This window comes from Chanodichthys erythropterus, chromosome 20, assembly GCF_024489055.1.
Source record: "Chanodichthys erythropterus isolate Z2021 chromosome 20, ASM2448905v1, whole genome shotgun sequence".
In the NCBI taxonomy this organism is placed as follows: domain Eukaryota; kingdom Metazoa; phylum Chordata; class Actinopteri; order Cypriniformes; family Xenocyprididae; genus Chanodichthys; species Chanodichthys erythropterus.
In genome coordinates this window covers 21,607,949-21,630,640 of record NC_090240.1, presented here as the reverse complement: position 1 = coordinate 21,630,640, position 22,692 = coordinate 21,607,949, and the positions used below count along the sequence as shown (strand labels likewise).

General features: G+C 38.5%; 2 protein-coding genes across 9 annotated transcripts in view; one reads left to right on the top strand and one right to left on the bottom strand.

The window, feature by feature from the left end:
- Positions 1-3,138, top strand: part of kmt2d (lysine (K)-specific methyltransferase 2D) — a 38,330-nt gene extending 35,192 nt beyond the window's left edge. For all 8 annotated transcript variants that reach the window (XM_067372052.1, XM_067372050.1, XM_067372054.1 and 5 more), the window contains exons 52-54: positions 7-80; positions 163-271; positions 364-3,138. In XM_067372052.1, coding sequence (XP_067228153.1) covers positions 7-80; positions 163-271; positions 364-456 — 276 coding nt within the window. In that variant the 3' untranslated portion in view covers positions 457-3,138. The remainder of the gene's footprint in view (positions 1-6; positions 81-162; positions 272-363) is intronic.
- A 178-nt stretch (positions 3,139-3,316) lies between these two features.
- Positions 3,317-21,970, bottom strand: acvr1ba (activin A receptor type 1Ba). The gene is made up of 9 exons (XM_067371005.1): positions 21,802-21,970; positions 9,444-9,686; positions 9,102-9,347; positions 8,793-9,023; positions 8,528-8,695; positions 8,283-8,439; positions 8,051-8,175; positions 5,843-5,973; positions 3,317-5,480 (listed from the first exon to the last, which is right to left on the bottom strand). The coding sequence occupies exons 1-9, from the start codon at positions 21,890-21,892 to the stop codon at positions 5,355-5,357; spliced, it is 1,518 nt and encodes a 505-aa protein (XP_067227106.1). The 5' UTR covers positions 21,893-21,970; the 3' UTR covers positions 3,317-5,354.
- Between the last annotated feature and the right edge of the window lie 722 nt (positions 21,971-22,692).

Genomic DNA, 22,692 nt, shown 5'->3' with positions numbered 1-22,692 from the left:
AATCAGAACCGCGGGATCTACATGTTTCGAATCAATAACGAGCATGTGATTGATGCCACCTTAACTGGTGGTCCTGCCCGGTAAGATCAAACTTCCTTGTGCTATTCTCGCAATCCAAATGTTTGGTTCGGGTCTTAGTTGATGATTTCTTTGTCTCCCTAGTTATGTCAATCATTCTTGTGCACCCAACTGTGTCGCGGAAGTTGTGACGTTTGACAAAGAGGACAAGATCATCATCATTTCTAGTCGCAGGATCCCGAAGGGTGAAGAGGTAGGTTAGAGTAGGCTTTTTCATTTGCCAGTGCTCTCAGTGCTGTTCCCCCAGTATAATGCTCTGTGTTGTCCTCTCTCAATCTGTTTTAGCTGACGTATGACTATCAGTTTGACTTCGAGGACGATCAGCACAAGATCCCCTGCCATTGTGGAGCCTGGAATTGTAGAAAGTGGATGAACTAACAGGGACAGAGAAAGAGTCCGACCCGTCTTTGGTTCCCTGGTGCCAGAACACTCCTGCGCCAAAGCCTGTTATATTCTTACTATCCAGTTAATAAGCTGCTCTGAATTGAGGAAGAAAAGTTCACTCTCAGTCACCTGAAAGACAAGACTTTGTTATTCACAACAAGAGCCAAAGCTTTGAAGAGTAAACTTTTGATGCCACAACCTTTTACAGATGAGCTCGATGGTATTGGACCTGCTTGAATCTTTCGTGTTGATTAAAAAATTCACCTCTGCCAAAAGCACTTCCACTGTTTCCTCCTACAATAAGCTCACTCTGGCTGCAATCGATCCCTTCGACATCTACCAAAATAACTGAAGCTATAGCATATCAATACTCTTAGACTAGAACTCAGTGAAGATGTTTGATTAAAGCCATGTAAGTACTCAAAAATGAACTAGTACAATTTAGCTTGGACCTATCCTTTCCGCTACCCACCCTTTCTATCACCCCCAAACGAACGCTCTCCCATCAAATCATCAATGAAAATCATGGACATTGGCAAGACAATCCTGGAGTGGCTCTGCTTAGAACTGTGATGAGATATAACGTTGAAATACTATTGGCCTGTGGCTCGAAAGGCACCAGATGTTTTATTATATTGAGTTAAAAGGTGGGTTTATTTCACCCAGTCTACCTCATTGAGTTTGTGGGACGTCACTGCTTTGTATTAAACTGTTAAGTGCTACTGTGGAAAGGGGAAGGCAGGAATGTGTCCATGGCAATTGCCTTCTCGGGTAAGCAGGGAAACTTAAGCAGCAGGTTTGCTCCTATCTATATTTTGCTTTCTGATGATTACAATAGTGAGCCAGTGCAACTCTTTTTGATTTGATTATACAAATGAGATACAGTATATGACTTACAATATAACGATGCATTACATAGAGCAATCAAAACTCAAACGGGTGTCTCGTAGGCCACCTTTTTCTGACTGTAGATATCATGTAGCTGCGTCAGCACGTGCAGATCATGTTTTTAGTGTAGAAACGCTCATCCGGATCCTCTCGCATTCTTAACGCTGGAGCAAATAATGAGAAAGGGCCACAGTGCAGATCCACGTTGATGCAATTTGAAAGGTTATAGGGCAAATAAAACTAGTGATGCAAGACTGCCACTGCATTTGATATGTTTTCCCATCTTGAATCCTTACATCCTGCGTTCATTAGATCTCCATTCGGATCTCATCACTCCAACCAGGACCCTTAGGTGTAAGCCTCTTCCCTTCTGTGATAGTGGACTGTTGAAAACTTACTGTAGTGAGTCTTTCTCTGCCTGCTGATGGCCGGTTGTATCTAATCTATGTATCGTGGTTTGATAGTGGTAGCACAGTCTACAGGCTTGACGCAGTGATGGAGGAAGACTTAAAAAGGGCATTTCTATTTTCTTTTATATTAAAGTAATTTAAAACAGTTAAAAAAAAAACAGTTGAATTTCAAAGAAGGGAGTTGAACAAAGTCTCCACATAGCCCATGCTACTTTGTTCCTTTCTCCCCTGACTTATGACCTCACGTTAAGAATAAATGCAAAATGTATAAACTGTACATAATAGGGGCCTAAACTCTTTATCCAGCCCCTTTTTAATCAAATTCAAAATTGTAGAGAAATAAAATTCATGAAAAAAGCAACCACTGGATATCATTTTATCAGAAAACTAATGTGTATATATCTATAAATATATGTAAAATGGCAAACTAAGTAATATCTTTATGTATATGAACCAGAGTGTTTTTGCATTTAACTTTTTTTTTTTTCTATCTGCATTTTTTTTTTTTTCCTACAAGACCATATACATATTAAAGGTGTGATGTTTCTCTTGTCTTCACCAATGAAATTTGGAAGAGTGGTTGCGGTGAATGAGACAAACATTTAAGATGGGATTCATGCAAAGGTTCTTCTTCATTGAAATAGATTTTTCTTTTCTTTTTTTGAAAGAAACGGCAGTAAAATGGTGCATAGCATTTGTGTATTTATGTAATATTGTTCACGTATATTTCTTTTATTTATGCTACTGCTTGTGAATTACTGAACCCTGTCCTTGAATCAGTGACAGTTTAATTAGTATATACAGTAAATGGAAAATCTTGAAGTTCCCAAGATGATACTGTTTTTGATTCGTGTCCTATTGTTTTTTTCCCCTCTCCTCCCTGTAGAAGTGAATGTTTTATATGACTTATGAAAAGGCTGCATAGCCGTAGAATGGTATGACTTCATTAATCGAAAATATCTCCATTAATTACATGTGAATTGCACTCAGCATTATTTTATTTATACATCCTCTGAACTAGCATTGGTTCTTTTAAGGGTAGTCTGTTAATAAAGACGCTCACTGGATTTTAGCCTGAGTAACTCTTGCCCCCTTTGTTCTTTTGAAATCTCTTAATTTAAGCTCTCTACACGTGTTGTAATTAAATAAATAAATAGATCCTGATTTTGGTTTTCAACCTGATCTACTTTTTAAAAAAGATGCTGCAACTGTACAGCAGAGCTACTTTTAGGGAAGATGAATAAAATGGTCATTTTTATTGTATGTGGCATGTTTTGTATGGATATAATTTTGAATTGTACATATTTTTTGACGTCAGAGGTTGCATCTCTTTATATACAGCTGTCCCCTTCCTTCCCAGCCCTCCATTTATTTCTTTGTCTGCTTTATTTCTTGTAAAGAAAAATAAAATGCATTTTAAATATACATTTTCCTATGTTGTCAAATTTGAAGCATGTATAAACTGTTATTTTTATAGGCTATTATACAAATATTCTAAATTAAGCTATTGGAAAGAGTCAATGAAACAGAAATAAGAAAAAGGATTTATTACTGTATACCGTTTATGTACATTGTTAACTAACCCACAAGTGGATTTTTTTCCCATCATGTTTAATATACACATGGAACCTTAGGATCAAGAACTTGTATGCATCTGACCAAAAGCATTGTCTACCTAGTCTGAACTCTTATCAAGACTAAAATGGACAAACATGTCAGGGAATTTAGACTAAACTGCCTCCACAAAGCGGCAGTAACTACAGTCTGAAACGAGTGTCATTCAGAATCATCCAAATGCCTTTCCTCAAGTTTTAAGCACAAGTTAAAGTACATGTTTTACAAACAACTCCAAGTTGTGAGAAAAAAAAGAAGCACAATATAAATAGTGGAACAAATTAGCCTTTACATTTCTAAGGACAGAATTCCCAGTGTATAATGTAGAGCACCATGGTATAACAAAAGTCAGTCATAATTATTAATTTAGGCATTCTCGTTGTCACTCGACTGAATCATGCTACCGTCATTAAACATTTTCCCGCTACGCAGAGCAGATTCATAGAATATGACCTTGAAAATATAAAATGCATAGGTCAATCAGAAATGGACTGTAACAGAGCCTGCAAAAGATTTCAAATGTTACACATCATACAGAACCCTTGTTCACATCCACAAGCATTTCAGACCATTAATGCCAAAGCTAATCTAGTCATTTTTCACACCTACTATTATACGTATCCCATAGATTCCAGTTAACCGTTCAGAACATCTGTAGGTTTTTGACTGTGGTTCGAGTTAATAAAAGGATGGATTAAGGAGTGAAGTTGGTATTCTAGTGCTAGTGATGCAGCGTCGCCGTGTCCAACGTTTGGTCTTGGCAAACCCCAAATGTAAATATGAGAAGGAAATATTCAGTAGTATTTTTAAATTAAACTAAATGACAACTCTTCAATGCAAGGCAAAGCAGAGCAATATAAATGTTACAATGCAGGCAAATAGAGAGATGCATTATTTTACTTCAATACTTTACATGTGTGTTTTCTGAAGTGGTACTAACTACTAAATCCCCAATAGGACACTGACTGCAAACAAATAACAACAGTGCAGTTTAACATGCCAACATCCCAGAATAATAGGAATACAACATACTAAACGATCCCATTAAAATTAGAGTTGAATTTTAAAAAGCATACAAGTGGTAATGACTTTCCTTATGACAAAAATTGCTCATTTTCTTCGAATGCTGTCAGATAACAGGACTAAACATGAGCAGTCGTCCTACAATGCATTCAGTAATCACAACACTGATTTGAAGAACCTGAAAACAGTTAAATAAAACAAATACATGCACACACACGCACGCACTCCCTGTGAACATTTAAAAGCATTCGAACCCAAAACCGCACTGATGGACTGAGTTTTTAACAAACACAGCCTGAAGGAGGATAAATAAGCAGGCTGATTTTTACTGGAGTAAATGATCTGCAGTTCTTCATTTCTTCCACAGGAACAAAGAACTGCAATGCCACTTTGTCACACAGTCATGGTCTGTCCGCTTTGCTACACTTATTTTTGTACATGAATTGCTAGTCATAACAGGAGACAGTGTTATCCACGTTTTTTCACATTCTCACAACAGCAGTAGAGCACTATATATAATCGTAGATTGACGCTGGAATATGACATATGGTGTATTAGTGAATGAGGATGAAAAAAAAAATCAAATCGAAACATTCTTTTAAAATGTCCATTTTGGACAAAAGTGGTGAACTAAAAATGATAAAATCAAAAATGCCTGTCACAGTTCAATTGTCATTCCTGCCAAAAACAAAAAAAATTCAACAACAATAGGTCCATGGAGGGAGGTTGTGCTGATATCAGCAGTTGGAGGCTCATCCATGATCGGGAACATTGATGTTGGAGAAATGGAAAAGGGCTGGGATGGACTCACACTCAGTAGTTTCGTCTAAGATGGTGAGGTAGGCCTCGTCACAACTTTAGAAGGTTCAAAACAGGGCTAAAACTGGCAGGCTGCTTTTGGCTTAAGTCTTTATTCGCTTGTGCGTCTCTGCGGGGATCTGCAGCGTCCCACGTGTTTCAGATCTTAACGTCTTCTTGGACGCTGAGTTGCGAGAGAGTCTTCTTAATCCGCAGAGCCGTAAGCCGCGCCGCTCCGTTGGCATACCAACACTCCCGCATGATCTTCCCCATCACTCTCAGCGCCTATGGAGAGAAAACCCAAATAAAAATGAGTTTTCCAGCCCTTCTCACAAGTATGCCTGCGAATAACAGCTGAATTTAATTAAAACATGGAACAGACTCAAGATGGCACGCCTAAAGCATATTGCACTCTTTTAAAATTGACAAGCATGTTTGTGGTGAATGCTGCTCCATTATTTGACTATTTCTTTCTTATTATGGTCTACTATTATCTTCATTTTCACATGTACCCGCACTAAAAGTGAAGTATTGACAACAAACTGTGGTTTGATGATTACTGCCAATGTCAATCAGATGACCTTTTATCTAAGTGGGATTGTCTTCGGCAGAATAAGCTGCAAAGATGACCAGTAGAAGTTTTATACCTCGTAGCTCTGCCACCAGTTGGGCACATTGGGCCGTAGTCTCTGGTCACAAACTACCTTCCTCATCTCTTCTATGGAGGGATCTGAGGGCACCAAATCGTAGTAGGGAAGCTGGTAATCTTCATGAATGCCTGAGAAGATAGGTACAGGATTAATGTTGAATGGCTCAATGCATCTATATCTATATTATTTAGCTTTACTGCTCATATATAACAAAATATTTCAGAATTCCCAGTCGCAAGGAGATACATTTTTAATCTCGAAATAGAAAATATTGTGCCTTACACAGCCGAATCATTCATAGATGCATTGGATAGAAGTCCAATATAAACTCGAAAAAATGTAGGTCTATAAATCCCACACATGCTTTAATACAAAATTATGTTTCAGTCAATCGACCTTCCAAATATTTAATCTCTAACGGAGATAAAACATTTTTGTCTAATGTCTAAAGTTGCTAATATCAATAACCAAGCTATGTCAGTAGGATTTTTTGGTTTTGCTCTCTTATGCTCACCAAGGATGTATTTATTTGATCCAAAATACAGTAAAACAGTAATACTGTGAAATATTATTAAAATTTGAAATAACTTTTCTATTTTAATGTATTTTAAAATGTAATTTATTCAAGCCATTACTCCAGGCTTCAGTGTCACACGATCCTTCAGAAATATGCTGATTTGCAGCTCAAAAACCATTTCTTATGATTAGCAATGTTTTAACCCGTCATGCTGACTAATATTTTTGTGGCAACCATGATACTTTTATCTTCGGGATTTATTGATGAATAGTTCAAGAGAACAGCATTTATTTAAAACGGAAATCTTTTGTAATATTATAAAAATGTCCTTTTGATTAATTTAAAAGGTGCCCAAGAATGCTTTTTCACAAGATGTAATACAAGTCTAAGGTGTCTCCTGAATGTGTCTGTGAAGTTTCAGTTCAAAATACCCCATAGATTTTTTTAAATTAATTTTTTTAACTGCATATTTTGGGGCATCATTAACTATACACTGATTTTGGCAGCGCGCCGCCCCTTTAATTCGCCTGCTCCCTGCCACACGAGCTCTCGACTATATTACAGCGCATTTACAAAGTTCACACAGCTAATATAACCCTCAAATGAATCTTTACAAGATGTTCGTCATGCATGCTGTATGCATGCTTCGAATTATGTGAGTAAAGTATTTATTTTGATGTTTACGTTTGATTCTATATGAGTTTGAGGCTATATGCTCTGTGGCTAACGGCTAATGCTACACTGTTGGAGAGGTTTATAAAGAATGAAGTTGTGTTTATGAATTATACAGACTGCAAGTGTTTAATAATGAAAATAGCGACGACTCTTGTCTCCGTGAATACAGTAAGAAACGATGGTAACTTTAACCACATTTAACAGTACATTAGCAACATGCTAATGAAACATTTAGAAAGAGAATTCACAAATATCACTAAAAATATCAAGATATCATGGATCATGTCAGTTATTATTGCTCCATCTGCCATTTTTCGCTGTTGTTCTTGCTGGCTTACCTAGTCTGTGCACAGATCCAGACGTGAATACTGCCTTTCCTTGTCTAATGCCTTGAACATGAGCTGGCATATGCAAATATTGGGGTCATACATATTAATGATCCAGACTGTTACGTAACAGTCGGTGTTATGTTAAGATCCGCGTGTTTTCCGGAGGTCTTTTAAACAAATGAGATTTATATAAGAAGGAGGAAGCAATGGGGTTTGAAACTCAGTGCATGTCTTTTCCATGTACTGAACTCTTGTTATTTAGCTATGTCAATATAAATTCAATTTTTGATTCTAGGGCACCTTTAACACCATGTATTGAATGTTTTTTATTACCCTTTTTTTTTTTAGTTCATTTAATTTATTTTCTTTTCCCTTTCTTCTCTTTTTTTTCCTTCCTTTTCTTTTCTTGTTGTGGTTAGGGGTGAAGTGGGAACAGTATTTTTTAAGTAGTAAGTTAAAAAAGAAAAAAAAATCTTATGTACGGCAGTTTCTACATACTTTTTCACTCACAAATGTAATAATTTAAAAATATGTAATTGAAAAACATCACTCTTCAGGCACTGAAGTGAGACCCCAGAGCTCTATGGCACCTACAGCCTGTGAAAGCACTGATATTAATTACATTTGTTAACACACTGTGGGTGGAAGATTAGTCAGGCGCTTTTCAAGCTCCTTTTTCCTCACCTCCAGCATTACACCGTCGCGCAATCTCCCAGTATACCAGTCCCAAAGCGTAGATATCAGCACACTTAAAAGAATCAAAATGCTTCATGTTGATCGTTTCATCTAGTACCTCTGGGGCCATATATCTAAGAGGCAAAATAAATTCACATTAAGTAATGCAGTCTTCATAGTTACATTTACATATAAGCAGCAATTAACAGAATATAGTAAGAGTGCCTGGAGGTAGAGGTACCTTTTAGTTCCAACCCTCTGATTGGGGGCGATGTCTATAGTATCAGTGATGGACTCGTGCCGTACAGCGAGCCCCAGATCTGCTATGGCACAAGTACCGTTCTTTTTCACCAGGATGTTTTTAGATTTCAGGTCACGATGTGCAATGCCTGGTTTCCCTGTGGGAGGACACCATCATGGTTTTGTGAGAACAGGATTTGAGAGATATTACAGTTCATATAAGCAAATGTATTTATTCATAATTACCTTGCGTTCCCAGGATCTCCATGTGCAGATGTGCGAGGCCGCTGGCCGCTGATAGTGATAACTTAATCATTCCCTCGATTGTGACGGAGTAGTGGTTGAGATAGTCAAATAACGAGCCATGTTCATGGTAGTCTGACACCAGCCACAGCTGTGTCCATGTGCCATTGTCTAAGAAACAGACAAAAAGTCAAAGCAAAGATATTTAAGGATTGGTACAAATCACTTAGACAGACTGACAGACAGATAGATATCCAGATCTTTTTACCTTTATTATCAGCAGCAATGAATCCTAAGATGTTCTCATGACGGAGCATGATGGTCTGGTAAATCTCAGCCTCACGGAACCAGGAGCGCTCCTCTCTGGATGAGAAGATCTTCACAGCCACATCCCCTCCTCTCCATCTCCCCCTCCATACTTCCCCAAAGCGACCTTTACCTATGATCTCCTGCAATACAATTGTCCTGGCCACTGTCCTCTGAACAAACAAGGGCAGACCTGCAATGAGAAAACACATTAGCACACCAGTAAAACACTTGTCAAGATATGCCGGAGAAGAATAAAGATGCGGCTTACCAGATCCTGAACCAGAGGTGGACAGATCAAAGATGAGATCCTGTAAGGTCTTGTCTTTGGCCAAGTACAGATGATCACAGGACGGATCCTCAACGTCGAGTCGCTGCCGGTGGTTATAGTTCCTTTGGTGGTACTGGAAAACGAGCACTCCCACGATAAGAACCAAGCAAAAGAGGAAGACTGGGCCTGCGATGACTGCCACCAGCTCTACTGGACCCCAACTGCCATCTTTACCTCCAGAAATCCCTGAAAGAGACGAGGAAAATGCACATTACAGGGATGAACTGATATTAAAATTACCCCAAACTTTTGAATGGTCGTATAATTATCCTGTACTCCTACCATTGGGTATCTGGAGGTTGATGCTGTTGCAGAAGTCTGTATAGCAGCAGTGCGTGTTGAGCAGGCCTTTGGCACTCAGGCAGTAGATGGGCTGTCCAGGTGGAACAAGGCTGACACTGGGGATGCAGATCCGTACTTGCTGCTCCTCCTGACCATTGATGAAGGACGTAGAGGCCATGCAGGCCCCATCGGTCTCGCACACATAACCGGTGTTCTCACAAGCCGTGCAATTACACTTAAGAGCTAGAGAGCAAGAAAGAGATTAAATATTAAAATATGACTCTAAAAAACTGCAATATGTGTTGCATTGTAATGCCACATGTAGAGTGTTGAATACATTCTCATGTAATGAGACTCTTTCTTCAGTGGATGCTTTAAGTGAACTGTGCTAACTCAAAATATCCTCCAGAGGGCAAGCAAAACCAATTTAAGGAAAAGGAAACACTGAGTAAGCCAAGTCAGGCAGAAGCACTGCATGCAGAGTTCAGTTCGCAACTAAACTGCATAACATGTAACTGAATCCGCCACTGCAGATGAACCCAAACAGATTGTGTACAGCAGAAGCTGGCATGGGATGGCCTGATTCGGACCCCCACTGCAGCACCTTTATATCTTCACACTCTATTGCTGTTTTGCACAGTCATAGAGCTTAGTTTACAACAAATAATGAGCAAGATGATTAGATTTGACATGTATGAGGTAGTTTAGGATCAACAGTGTATTCAAATCCAACTAAATATTGATTTTTAATACACTAAAAACTATATTATATACATATAATGTATTATAATATATTATATTGCAATACATTTTTCTAGGGTGTTCTGAGTGGTTGAAAACTAGCCCAAAGTCTCCCAAGTCTCTAGATATGGCTCGGGTGCTTCCTTCAACGCTAAGTCTAGAGCAGTGTTTCTCAACAAGGTGCCCAATAAGCCTTAAAAATGTACAACACTATGCTGACATCACATTTTGGAGTTTATTTTTATTACAACAGAAGCGCATATCAGCTTAGATGAGAGGGCCTTCGAATATTGTCTTGGACAAAGGAAAGGAGTAAAATAGCTTGAGAACCACTGATCTATACAATTTTATCATCCGATTGCTTAGAAAAATATAAATAAACATCTTGTATATACATGGTTCACTAAAAGATCTAAAAATCAAAACTGTTTTTCATCTATCGACAAGGCTGTTTGATAGATTTTGGTATTGACACTTTTGTTCACCAACCAGCTCAAAATGGTTAAGAGTTAAAGGTGCTAAAGAGGATGTTTTGTTTTATACATTTTTGCAATATTACTTGAAACTGTCTTTACTAACTGATAAAAGACTATTTATTAGGTGCACTGAAAGGAATAATATTAATATACATCATCTGTGCACGAGGTAGGGCCTTAAAAACATCAGCCAATCGTTTACGCGATCATCGCCTAAACGATTGGCCCTCTGGCTTGTCAATCAATGCCGTGACGTTCCTTGTGAGAGACGAGCACGGCTGCGCGCTCCAGTAACTTTCCACACTCCACAGGCGCCGCTTGCAATGTTTTTGTCAGGAGACAGGAGTAACACATGCAGATTATGAGTCACCTGCGGTGAGTCCGACATAATGAATCCACTAACGCGACACAGCGAATGCCGGTGGTAAATACTCGTGTTCCAATACTCGTGCACGAGTTTTGGGAGGCGTTCCTTTGAAATGAGCTGTGAAGGAGGGGGGATGTTCTTACGCATGCGCTCATTTCAAAAACTCAGTAACGGTCTTTGGATTCTCAGTCGACGAAAAAATCCTCTCTATCACCTTTTATGCTAGAAAGTATCAAAATCTCATCCATTTTATTAGTATGTCACTAACTAGAGACCACCAATAATTTTCATCAATCATAATGAATCCAGTCCAATTCCAGATTCTTATACATTACATCACATCCCTTATAAAAAGAACTGTGGAGGAACAGTGATAGTATCAGATGGTAAGACCACTGAAGAACCTTGGAGTACCAAATAAATACAATATCTACAATACTAGAGTACAACATTTTATAAAGACTACTAGGGTACCATAAAAGGTATCTTTTTGTTTTCATATCAGCTACAACATGATCTTAAAAGCCTGCAGGCATAAAGACATCATTAATCTTCAGAGGCATTCAAATAGACCAGCTCTCCTTTTGCAACTATTTTAGATCTGTCATCACTTTTGTGTATTTTTGTCTCTCTTCAGCAAGTCAGACAAACTCAGACAGGATATGATGACTGCTGGTACACAGACTGCCGAGGGTGACCGAGGTCATGACACGAGGGGTGGCATTCACACTTCACCGGCGCCCTTGATTTTATCCAAGCCGCACACAATGGCAGGCCACTTAAGACAAATTGCAGTGGTTTTAAAATAACAGGACTTTAGACGCTTGCCGGCTGATCACAACAGGGCCCACCGAGGGACAAACAGCTCTTTAATGCCCAAGCTTTTCTGGGCGTCCCTATCAAGAATGTTCTATTCTAATCCTCTCATTTCAGTGCTTTACTTTTGCCTTTCCCACATGTTCAGGTTTTTACCTTGTACTCCTAATGTCACTCATCTAGCTCCACAAACACTCAATTAATCTGACTCACTACACTTCCTCCCACAGTTTTTCACACAGGTTTTATTGCACAACTCATGACATGCAAGTGGCTCAACCACACCCTTCTGAACAAGTGTCAACTTCGCTTTTTCACCGTGTGTATGCGTGTGGGGGTGTGTGTATGTGTCAAGTGTCATAGAGCAAGAGAGGGAGTGCGAGAGCGTGTTTGTGTACTCTATATAAATCTTATAAAGGCTGTGATCTAACAGACACCGAAGCACACTGCCAGTAACCGTTAGTGGAGCGGATCCAAGTCAACTGAAGTTCACATGCACAAGGAATTTCCTGCAGATTACACGGAGGTAACCAGGCCCTGATAACAAGAGAAAAACAACCCGGTGCCATAATAACCCTCTAATGGAGCACACACGATATCATTAAATCACGGGGCAACAAATAGAATGACCGTAATTGCCTCATAGAGTCTTGCTAAAGGGCTCGGAAAACTAGCCTACAATGCGTTTTATCACTTTAATCATAATCAGGATAACTATACTCAAGGCTGAAGTGTGTCATTTTTATGTTAAAAGCTTAATAGAATATTCCAGGTTGTGCTCAATCAACAGCACTAGAGGCATCATGTTGATTAGGACAAACATTTATTTCTCCATTTGTCCCTCCTTTTGCTTTTTTTTTGTTTGTTTTTAAAAAAAGAAGAAGTTCAAATTTGGGTTGCAGCGAGGCACCTACAATGGAAGTGATTTTGTAAATGGTGAAATACTCATGTTTCGAAAGTAAAGCCAAAAGACGTAAACAAAATGTGCATTAATAAAACCCTAATCTTTTCTGTGTAATTTTACAATTTTACAATCTAATGGCCACAGCTACAGAGCGCCTTAAACTCTAAACACAAGCTTTAACTGTAGACTTAATGTAAGTGCTTTTAAATAATTAAAAGCTTTTCATTTCTGCTTTGAAATTCTCTTAAAACAGCCCCATTTCAATTGTAAGAGCCTCATTGTAATGTCGATTTTGGCTTTTTTAAAGAAAACAAGGGACGAGTCAAAATCATTTTTTTTGTGGTAATTATTAACATTATGCCATAAATCTAATATGCAGAGACAACTATAAATAACCATTTGTAGGTTGATTTAGCCCTCAAAAATGTTTAGACCATTGTGATATCGAAACGGTTCTGTTTGAGCAACTAATGCTGAGATCTGTTTTTCGACCAATGGAAAATGATATTTTCTCTCCATGTTGTAAAGGGTCATGACACACATATTAACATGTCAATAACTTTGTGTCAACAACATACAATCTATTTGTGAAATCATGTACTTGAAGAATATGTACTGTTAAAAAAAAAAAAAAAAAAAAAAAAAAAAAAAAAAAAAAACGAGTCAAGTCACTTTTATTTATATAGTGCTTTTTACAATGCAGATTGTTTCAAAGCAGCTTTACAGTGATAGCAGGAAACATAATTTAGGCTGTATAGCAGCTCTAGAAGAAAATAGTGTCATTGTCCAGCTTAAAGGTACAATTTGTGATATTTTTTCCGCTAGAGGTCGCTAGAAGCCTATTCAAAACAAAGGCGTAGTTTGATGACGCCAAGTTTTAGAGCGGAAACTTGGGACATGTGGTTTCCATCTCAACGGACGGTAGGGATTGGAGTCTGGAAGAACTCATGTTCGTGGATGCGATTATTAACGTTACTGTAGTATGAAGCAGAGCAGGACCGAGTGTTGCGGGAGCTGAACGAGGCCGCTGAAGCGATTGATCAACACACGCCTCACGAGCAGCAGGACTTTTATTATGACACGGTCGCCGGTGCCGCTTCCGCTTTTCCGGTCATGAGTTTACGGGAGCTGTCCTTGTCGACAGAACCAGCGGCAGATGGTAAACAGTAATTATGTTCCATAATTAAGTAACACAATCCACCATAAAACGTGCAAGAAGTAAATAAGGAACTGCTTGAAGCAAGCTAGTGGTTTGCTGGACGCTAGACACTACTTCCGCATTTGTCCACGGCACTGTTGTCATGTGGTTTCTACGTCAGTAAAGGCGGTAACAAAGGTAACTGACGTCATTGACAGGCGACTGCACTGCCCCGTGTCATTGTTTAGAATGGGAATTTTCTCATGATTTACAAGTCGTTGAAAACATTAGAGATATTGTTAGTAATCAGCTGGACAAAATATATAACACTAGCCTAGTGGTTTTTGGATATTTTACTGCAAAAAATTTACATATTGTACCTTTAAGTAAGTTCACTATTGATTCATTTACATTGATTCGTTGAATCATTAGTTATTAATTTAGTTCATTTATCTATAGCAGCTCTGGAGAAGACAGTGATGTAATCATCCAGCTCAGTTCAGTTCGCATACAATGGTGTCAATGCAGGCAGATCAGCAATATAGGGGAATATTAAGTGTCCCTGACTAAGCAAACCAGAGGCGATAGTGGCAAGGAACCCAAACTCCAACAGGTGACAGAATTGAGAAAAAAAACTTTAGCCAAGCCCCCATCCTATATATTTATATATTTTTTTTTATTTTGCCGTTACACAATTTGAATATACATCACAATACAGAAGATAAGATCTGTCGCCATTTCCATTTCATCACAAATTTAACCATAAGGACATTTTTCTTAGTATCTTATACTGGAAAACAGCCCAATTATCCAATTTTGAATTCTGACAATTATGGACGCACATCGGAGTAAAAAAAATTGTGACACATTGTGAGATAAAGTCATATTCATGAGAAATAAACCTTTTTTTAACTATTTTTTTTTACTGTATTGTTAAATCTCACAATTGTGACTGACTTGCTAAACTAAGCCTTCTACAACATCATTCCCAAACACTAAATCACTTGCACTACAGAAACCCGACACTTTCCACTCAAATTCCTGCAATATGGTCTGTGAAACTTCAAAAAGATCCATCAAAGTTTATGTAAAGCCAGTCAACAGAACGGTGCGACTGGCTCCAAACCTGCAGCGAGGGAGTGCGAGCGGTTCAAGCCAAGCGAGGTCTTGTATGTGCATAATTGGTGGCCTTACACTGGCTCTTTGTGTGGAGATTAAGGGGACATGAGGAGGGATTGGGCGGGCTGCGTCTGGACAAAGGATGGGAGTGGGCTGTGCGGTGGAGGATGGGGCAGTTACTGTTAGAGTGGCTGGGGGGTAGGGGACTCCCCTGACATGCTTTTAAGAGCTGCTGTTGAAACAGATACACCAGGACAGAACACAGAGAGGTAACAGAGGGCGACTTACAGAACCCCCAGCTGCGATGGGATTTCGGCCGAGAAACTAACTACACAGACCTTAAAACCCTAGTCTAGACTTGGCTTAATCCAACAGAAATGGGGGAATTCAGTAAAGGACAACATCAAAACCTCACTGCCAGTGTGAAGTTCCTATCATTCCATTCTTGTTTAGACAGGAAATGAAAACCACTGCGGGAAGATGTGAATGAAATCGTTGCCATTAACAGTGTGCTTGGTTGATCAGAGCCGGGCTCATGGAAAGTCTTTAGTCAACGGTGAAGCCACAAACAACTTTGCATTACTGGTACTGTGACTAAATCCTTCACTATGGAACAAAAATTTCACAACCTCTCCCTCAAGAGTACCAACTTTCCAGGTTGGGGTCAAAGCAAGGATTAAGAGCTCACAGGGTTTGTGGTTTAAACACTCAGACGCAAATATTGCCCCCCACGACACAAGCAGTCCTCTCATATCTATTACAAATGGACGACCAGAGCGGTGCTTGTCTCTCGTTGGAGGCATTATCTCTTGCTTCACCTCCTCTGGATAATGAAAGCCCATCATCCTCCTCTTCTAGCAGGATGCCAGGGGCTACTGAGAGCGGGCAGACTGAGAGAGTGCAGTTACCCAAGATGCATAGAGCTGAAATGAGATCCATTGAGCACCCAGACAGGGAGCTGATTAAGACATGCCGACGCCACCAGACAGAGCGTGCACACACTCACGCAGACATGCACTCTAAAACGCACAACGAACTACACTCACAAAATCAATGCAGTGAAAGGAAGGGGAGCTTCTTTAGAACCCTCATGGTCAAATTACTCATCTGGTCCAGAGGAACGAATTTCTCTGTCCCCCCCTGAAAACATTCAGGGATTTTTCACATTCAAAGGGCAGCAGCCTCAAACCATTTCATGTAATAAAATAATACAGTACTTCTGACAAATATAATAAGGAGTGCATTAGTTTTAAATAAACACTAGATTAAAGATTTTTCAAGGCTGCATTTATTTGATCAGAAATACAGTAATATTACCAGTACAATTTAAAATACATTTTAAAATGTAATTTATTCCTGTGATGGCAAAGCTGAATCTTCAGCATCATTATTCCAGTCTTCAGTGTCACATGATCCTTTATAAATCATTCTAATATGCTGATTTGCTGCTCAAGAAACAATATTTATTATTATTATCAGTGTTGAAAACAGCTGTGCTGTTTTGTGGACACCATAACACTTTTTTGCAGGATTATTTGATGAATAGAAAGAAAACCATTGGGTTATTGAAAAAACATAATGGAGATATAGTTAAGTTTTATTAAAGGTACCCTAGAGGTGCCTTTTCAAAAGATGTAATATAAGTCAAAGGTGTCCCCTGAACGTGTCTGTGAAGTTTCAGCTCAAAAAAACCCTTATAATTATTTTTAAATAATTTTTTTAACTGCCTATTTTGAGCCATTATTACATATGCACCGATGATGCGGCCCCTTTAAATCTCCCGCTCCCCCGCCCCCGCGAGCTCTCAACTGCCTTAAACAGCAAACACAAAGTTTACACAGCTAATATAACCCTCAAAATGGATCTTTACAAAGTGTTCATCATGCATACATCGATTCCTGTGAGTATAGTATTTATTTGGATGTTTACATTTGTTTATGAATGAGTTTGATAGTGCTCCGTGGCTAACGGCTAATGCTACACTGTTGGAGAGATTTATAAAGAATGAAGTTGTGTTTATGAATTATACAGACTGCAAGTGTTTAAAAATGAAAATAGCGACGGCTCTTGTCTCCGTGAATACAGTAAGAAACGATGGTAACTTTACCCACATTTAACAGTACATTAGCAACATGGTAACGAAACATTTAGTAAGACAATTTACAAATATCACCAAAAATATCATGATATTATGGATCATGTCAGTTATTATTGCTCCATCTGCCATTTTTCGCTATTGTCCTTGCTTGCTTACCTAGTCTGATGATTCAGCTGTGCACATCCAGACGTTCTGCCCTTGTCTAATGCCTTTCATCCAGACGTTAATACTGGCTGCCCTTGTCTAATGCCTCGATCATGGGCTGGCATTATGCAAATATTGGGGCGTACACCCCGACTGTTACGTAACAGTCGGTGTTATGTTGAGATTCGCCTGTTCTTCTGAGGTCTTTTAAACAAATGAGATTTATATAAGAAGGAGGAAACAATGGAGTTTGAGACTCACTGTATGTCTTTTCCATGTACTGAACTCTTGTTATTCAACTATGCCGACGTAAATTCAGTTTTTGAATCTAGGGCACCTTTAAGCGTTAACAATGAGATTGTGGTTTTTATAAACAATTAACACAAATTTTGTCCATCTTGTAAAAAAACGACAAAAGCAGTCACCAAAAAAGTCATTTGGTTTAACCAAAATTTCGGTTTTACCGAATGACGATATTTTCAAACAATGCTAACAGGCTGATATCTAGCTAGCAAGCTAGCAAAAGGACAATCAAACATTTTATATTTAGTACAAGGTTTTAAAATATTACAACATTTTCCATGTTTTATAGCGGTTGTACCGAATGACCTGATGTTTCGGGACATGCGTATGAGCAAATAAAAACATAAATTTTTCAAATAGTTAAGAGAGCGTTAGTTACTTTGTGGTCCTTTATAGGTGTCTGAATGATGTCACATCCTGCCACATGATATTGACCGCATGACTTGATCCAAAATGGTCCCTTTCTATTGGTTACTCCAAATGACATCAATGAAATTTATTTTTCCGGACATTCTTTCTCATAACAAATCAACGACTTACATAATTTTAATACCATTTTGCACTATGTTGATATATGATACTATAAAACCTTTTGTAACATTATGTCTTTTCTGACACTTTTGATAAATTTAATGCTTCTTTGATTAATAAAAGTAATAATTTGCATAGTTTGGAAAGTCTATACACAGTTTATACGCCATACAATTACAGTTCATCGTTGGTCTATTCTTTACACTTTAAAAAAAGTACATAGATATAGAGCACAAATAATAGTAAAATACAGTGATTTAACTTTTTTTTTTTTTTTTTTTGGAACTTGACAGACATGGTCAGAAACTGATGAGCTACGTAATGAATCTTTAAAAATGTCTTCTATTCTGTCTGATGGAAAAAACATTATTCTATACAGGTTTGGAATGACATGAGGGCGAGTAAACAATGATAAAATTACCCCTTTAAGTTTATAGTAATGACCCTTATTTTAAGAAAATGAAAGATGCAAGATAATATTTATAGTACTAAGCGGAAAAAAGTCAATTAAATATTTCTAAACAAGCACTATAATGTAGGTCACACAAAGGTCTGTTTCACTATGTAATCGGCACTGCCCGCCGGCCATTCGGGTCATTAGCAAGGTCATTAATGAAGCGGAGACCAGCTTCAGTCGGCTGTGACCGTGGACTCAACCCCCATCAGCCGGCCTCCCCAGACACGCGCTCGCACGCACGCACACACTCTCCTCATGAACCCACATATCTTTCTTTGCTGCACTTTCCGTACTCTGATCTTATATACAAGCACACACACGCAAAATATGGCTTAATGTTCTCTCTTTCATTTCCATAACAGCACTCTCACAGCACCTGGAGGCCTCCTGTGATATGGGCTTCAAACGTCTGCTCCTTCCTGCCTGCACAACGCAAGCACAGTGGCTTTGTGGTTCAAGACACCTCTATTGTATTTTTATGCATTAACCAACACCTAACATTGCGAAAGTACTTTTTTCCACTTTGACACTGCTGTTATGAAGAGTGGAACACATTAATGGTCATTTCTTGTAAGCAAGTGAGTCACTCATAAAATCCAAGTTTGAATGAGTTAATGTGCCATTCCTGGAGCATTTTTCACCACAGAAATGTGGAGGAGCAGGGACTCTGAGCATGTTTAAGTTTGGTCTGTATGTGAAGGGAAAAGAAAAATGTGGGAGAGAATGAAAGATGATGAAAGCGACGCACACCCTGCCTCACGGCTGTCTGCCACAGCTCACAGTGCCCATATCACATTGCTGTTGTTTTCTCACACAGGCCTGCGAGAAGCGTCACACGGACATCTAGAAGCTCGAAGACTCACGACAAGCCAGTTTCTCAAAAACAAACAAAAAACAGCATGCTTACTGAGAAACTAGGCAGTAGTACTACAAGTCCAGAGCTTGAAGACACTGAATCACCTTAGATTCCCTGGTTTCCGCAGCACTTCTGCGGAATAATTACCATAACATGGCTGGAGTCGCCAATCTGTTTCATTTCCACTAGTCTGTGTCCAACTACCGGCAGCTGTGCAAACCCGTCACTGGCAGCCCGTAGGCGCCTCTCGCACTACAATCCGCTCACTGTAGAATCTGACATTGAGGCGACCCTGTCAGACGTACTACAGGTGGGATAGTATGTCTGTATAGCATTTCCTATCAAGTTGTATTAGAGCATTTGGCAGTATTATGTGCAACACAACCGTTTGCGAACAGTGGGAGCGATGCTTCTTGGAAAAAGATGAGTCACTAATTAGAGATCACAGATTGCTTAACTTTTTCAGATCGTTGATGAAAATGGCCCCTGCTGTGATACATTTCATTACACAGTCTTCCTTGATATGTCTGGAGCACAGCAAGTCGCAACAAGAAAAAATGTTCACGTTTTAAAGACAAAAAAAAGGCCTACACACTATAAAATGCATTAGTATTCTAGTTATGATCACCATACAAAAAGGTATTCATACTATTTCGTCGGCTTCTCAATATCATATGAACAACATCACACTGATTCACTCAGTTTTGTCCTTCCAGAAAATCTCACCAGTGTTTCCAAGCACAAACTGTTATCGTGCTGTGCCATGCAACCACAGACATGTTTATTTGTGCTGTGGATGTAACCACCATCAGTTTGGCCATACAAAAGAAAGGCAGACTCCCTTGACAGGCCACTGAATAGGGCTCATTGCCCACATTTCCATTACAAAGGACCAGACTCCAAAATCTGACTTCAGTCTGAACTTGCTGAATGACTAGCTTCCCCATCGTACTCTACGACAGAAGTGTACTTGCCAGGGGTTATAAAACACAACTTCAGTTTTCTAGAACTATTAAAATTTGAAAATACAATAAGAAATAGAGCAAATTGGCAATATTTTAGGCCTTATGGTTGGCAGTTGTGATGGGACCAATGAGGACTGTATCACCAGTTCAAATACACAATGCTGATTAATGTTAAGAAACACCACCAGACTGTTTTGTAAACAGGGTACGATGCAAACGATGTACTGACAACAACATTTATGATATAATCTAACACATAACTACAAACAAGGACCGTCATTTTAAAATGAATCACTAGAATTCACGTCGAGCTACATGTCACAACTAGTAATGATTCATTTCTGTGAATCGGTTCTTTCAAACATTTTTCTAAACTGAAATGTTCTCTTTGTAATTGAAACTGTATAGAATTAAAGTCATAGAAACGCCAATCATCTAATATTTTTTTCATTATTAAGTGCTTTAAAGTTAAATAAATAAATAAGATGGACACATTTTTTCTCAACCTAATAGTTCACAAACAGATTCGCTATCAATTTATGTCATTATGTATTTCTGGTATATCCGTAAGAGACGGTTCTCGGTTCAACGAGTCAGGGATTTTGAAACTCGAGAACTACTCGGACCGGTACTGTGAATATGAACCGGTTCAACCGATTAATTAAAAAAAGAATCAAAAGAATCAAAAACACGATTCATTTACGAATAGAAGTAGATTGCTCGTCACAACGTTCGATTCAGCAGTGAAACTTGGCTTTGCAAGTTTATAAATGTAAGCTTTGCAACATCTGACGTCAGTTCTTTGAAGTCCTGTAAAATACTGGAGGTTTGGCCACTTAACCTCACCGAAATTCGCATTTGTGCTTTAATATTTTATAGCTGCTTAACTTAAGGTAAGCTTAAATATTTAATTTGTAAAGGGCAGCAGGACTGTATCTAAACAGAGAAGATTGTGTGAGTGTGAGACATATATAGTCTGTGTGTTATGTATATTATATATATATATATATTATATTTTTTTTTTATAATAATAAATAATAATAATAATATAAAATATTATATATATATATATATATATATATATATATATATATATATATATATATATATATATATATATATGCTATACACATATAGATACATACATACGAGTTATATCAACAAGGGACAACAAAATACTAGCGTTGTTACACGAATCTCTAAAATGATAAATACAATAACCAATCACGCGCATTAGCAAATATAAAACTAGTTCAATATGAATAAGAAATGATTTCGTCTACAGATGACTGGTTTACAAACCCCAGACACAGCGCCATGATGAGAGCCAGGCTGCCCCGTCCAGCACAGCACAGCCTGGCCACACTCTCTCTCCACACACCAGCAGCCTATCAAATAAATAAATACACACAGAGAGGTGACACACACAAACACCCGACTCACCATCGCCGACCGCTATTAATCCACACAGGGCGAGCAGCGCTACAGCAGTTCGTCGTGGAAGCATGACTGCAAGATTCCCATCTCTTAGCATTAATGCATTCGTTTTGCGTGATATTGACAAGCGAGCGAGACTTCCAACACAACCACAAACCAACCAACCATACACCGCCTGCCAGGCTCGGCTAGACAATAGTGGGTTAAAGGGGTGTGCCTAGTTTTAAAGGGGAGGGCTCCACGCCTGGACTCCTTTGTTGTGGTGAAATGTCTCTTTACAAGGACTCATTTGTGAATTGGCCTGATGGTCCTGTCTGTAGTTAAGGTCTCCTCAGGATTGTTTTTTATTTATTCCATGTCGTATTTTATGTTCCAGACATTTAGCTTGTGGCTTTAACATGGATGACATTTAGGCAAATATTGATTCTTGAATGAGATAAAACGGGTTACAAAACAGGAAAATGGTTTGAATCAAGGAATTATTTTGGACTAATGTATTCACCTATTCGTTTTCTTACAAAAGGTGTGTTTTTCCTGGCCTCTCACTCAGAATATGGGTCAACCCTCCCAGATACTAAAATAATGTTATAATTTTTATAATATATTATTCTAAATAATTCTTGAATTTAAACTGATTTCAAACTGATTTTCAGTTTCATCTATTCAATTGTAACCTTGTAAAATTGTAAATCTGACAGAAAATCTGATGTTGCTCATAAAATAACCATATTTGTGATCAGTTTGTGAACTCGTATTAAATGCAGGAGCCATTTTTAAATCTTAAAGTTTTAGTTCACCCAAAAATGAACATTCTGTCATTAATTACTCACCCTCATGTCGTTTAACACCCGTAAGACCTTCGTTCATTTTTGGAACACAAATTAAGATATTTTTGAT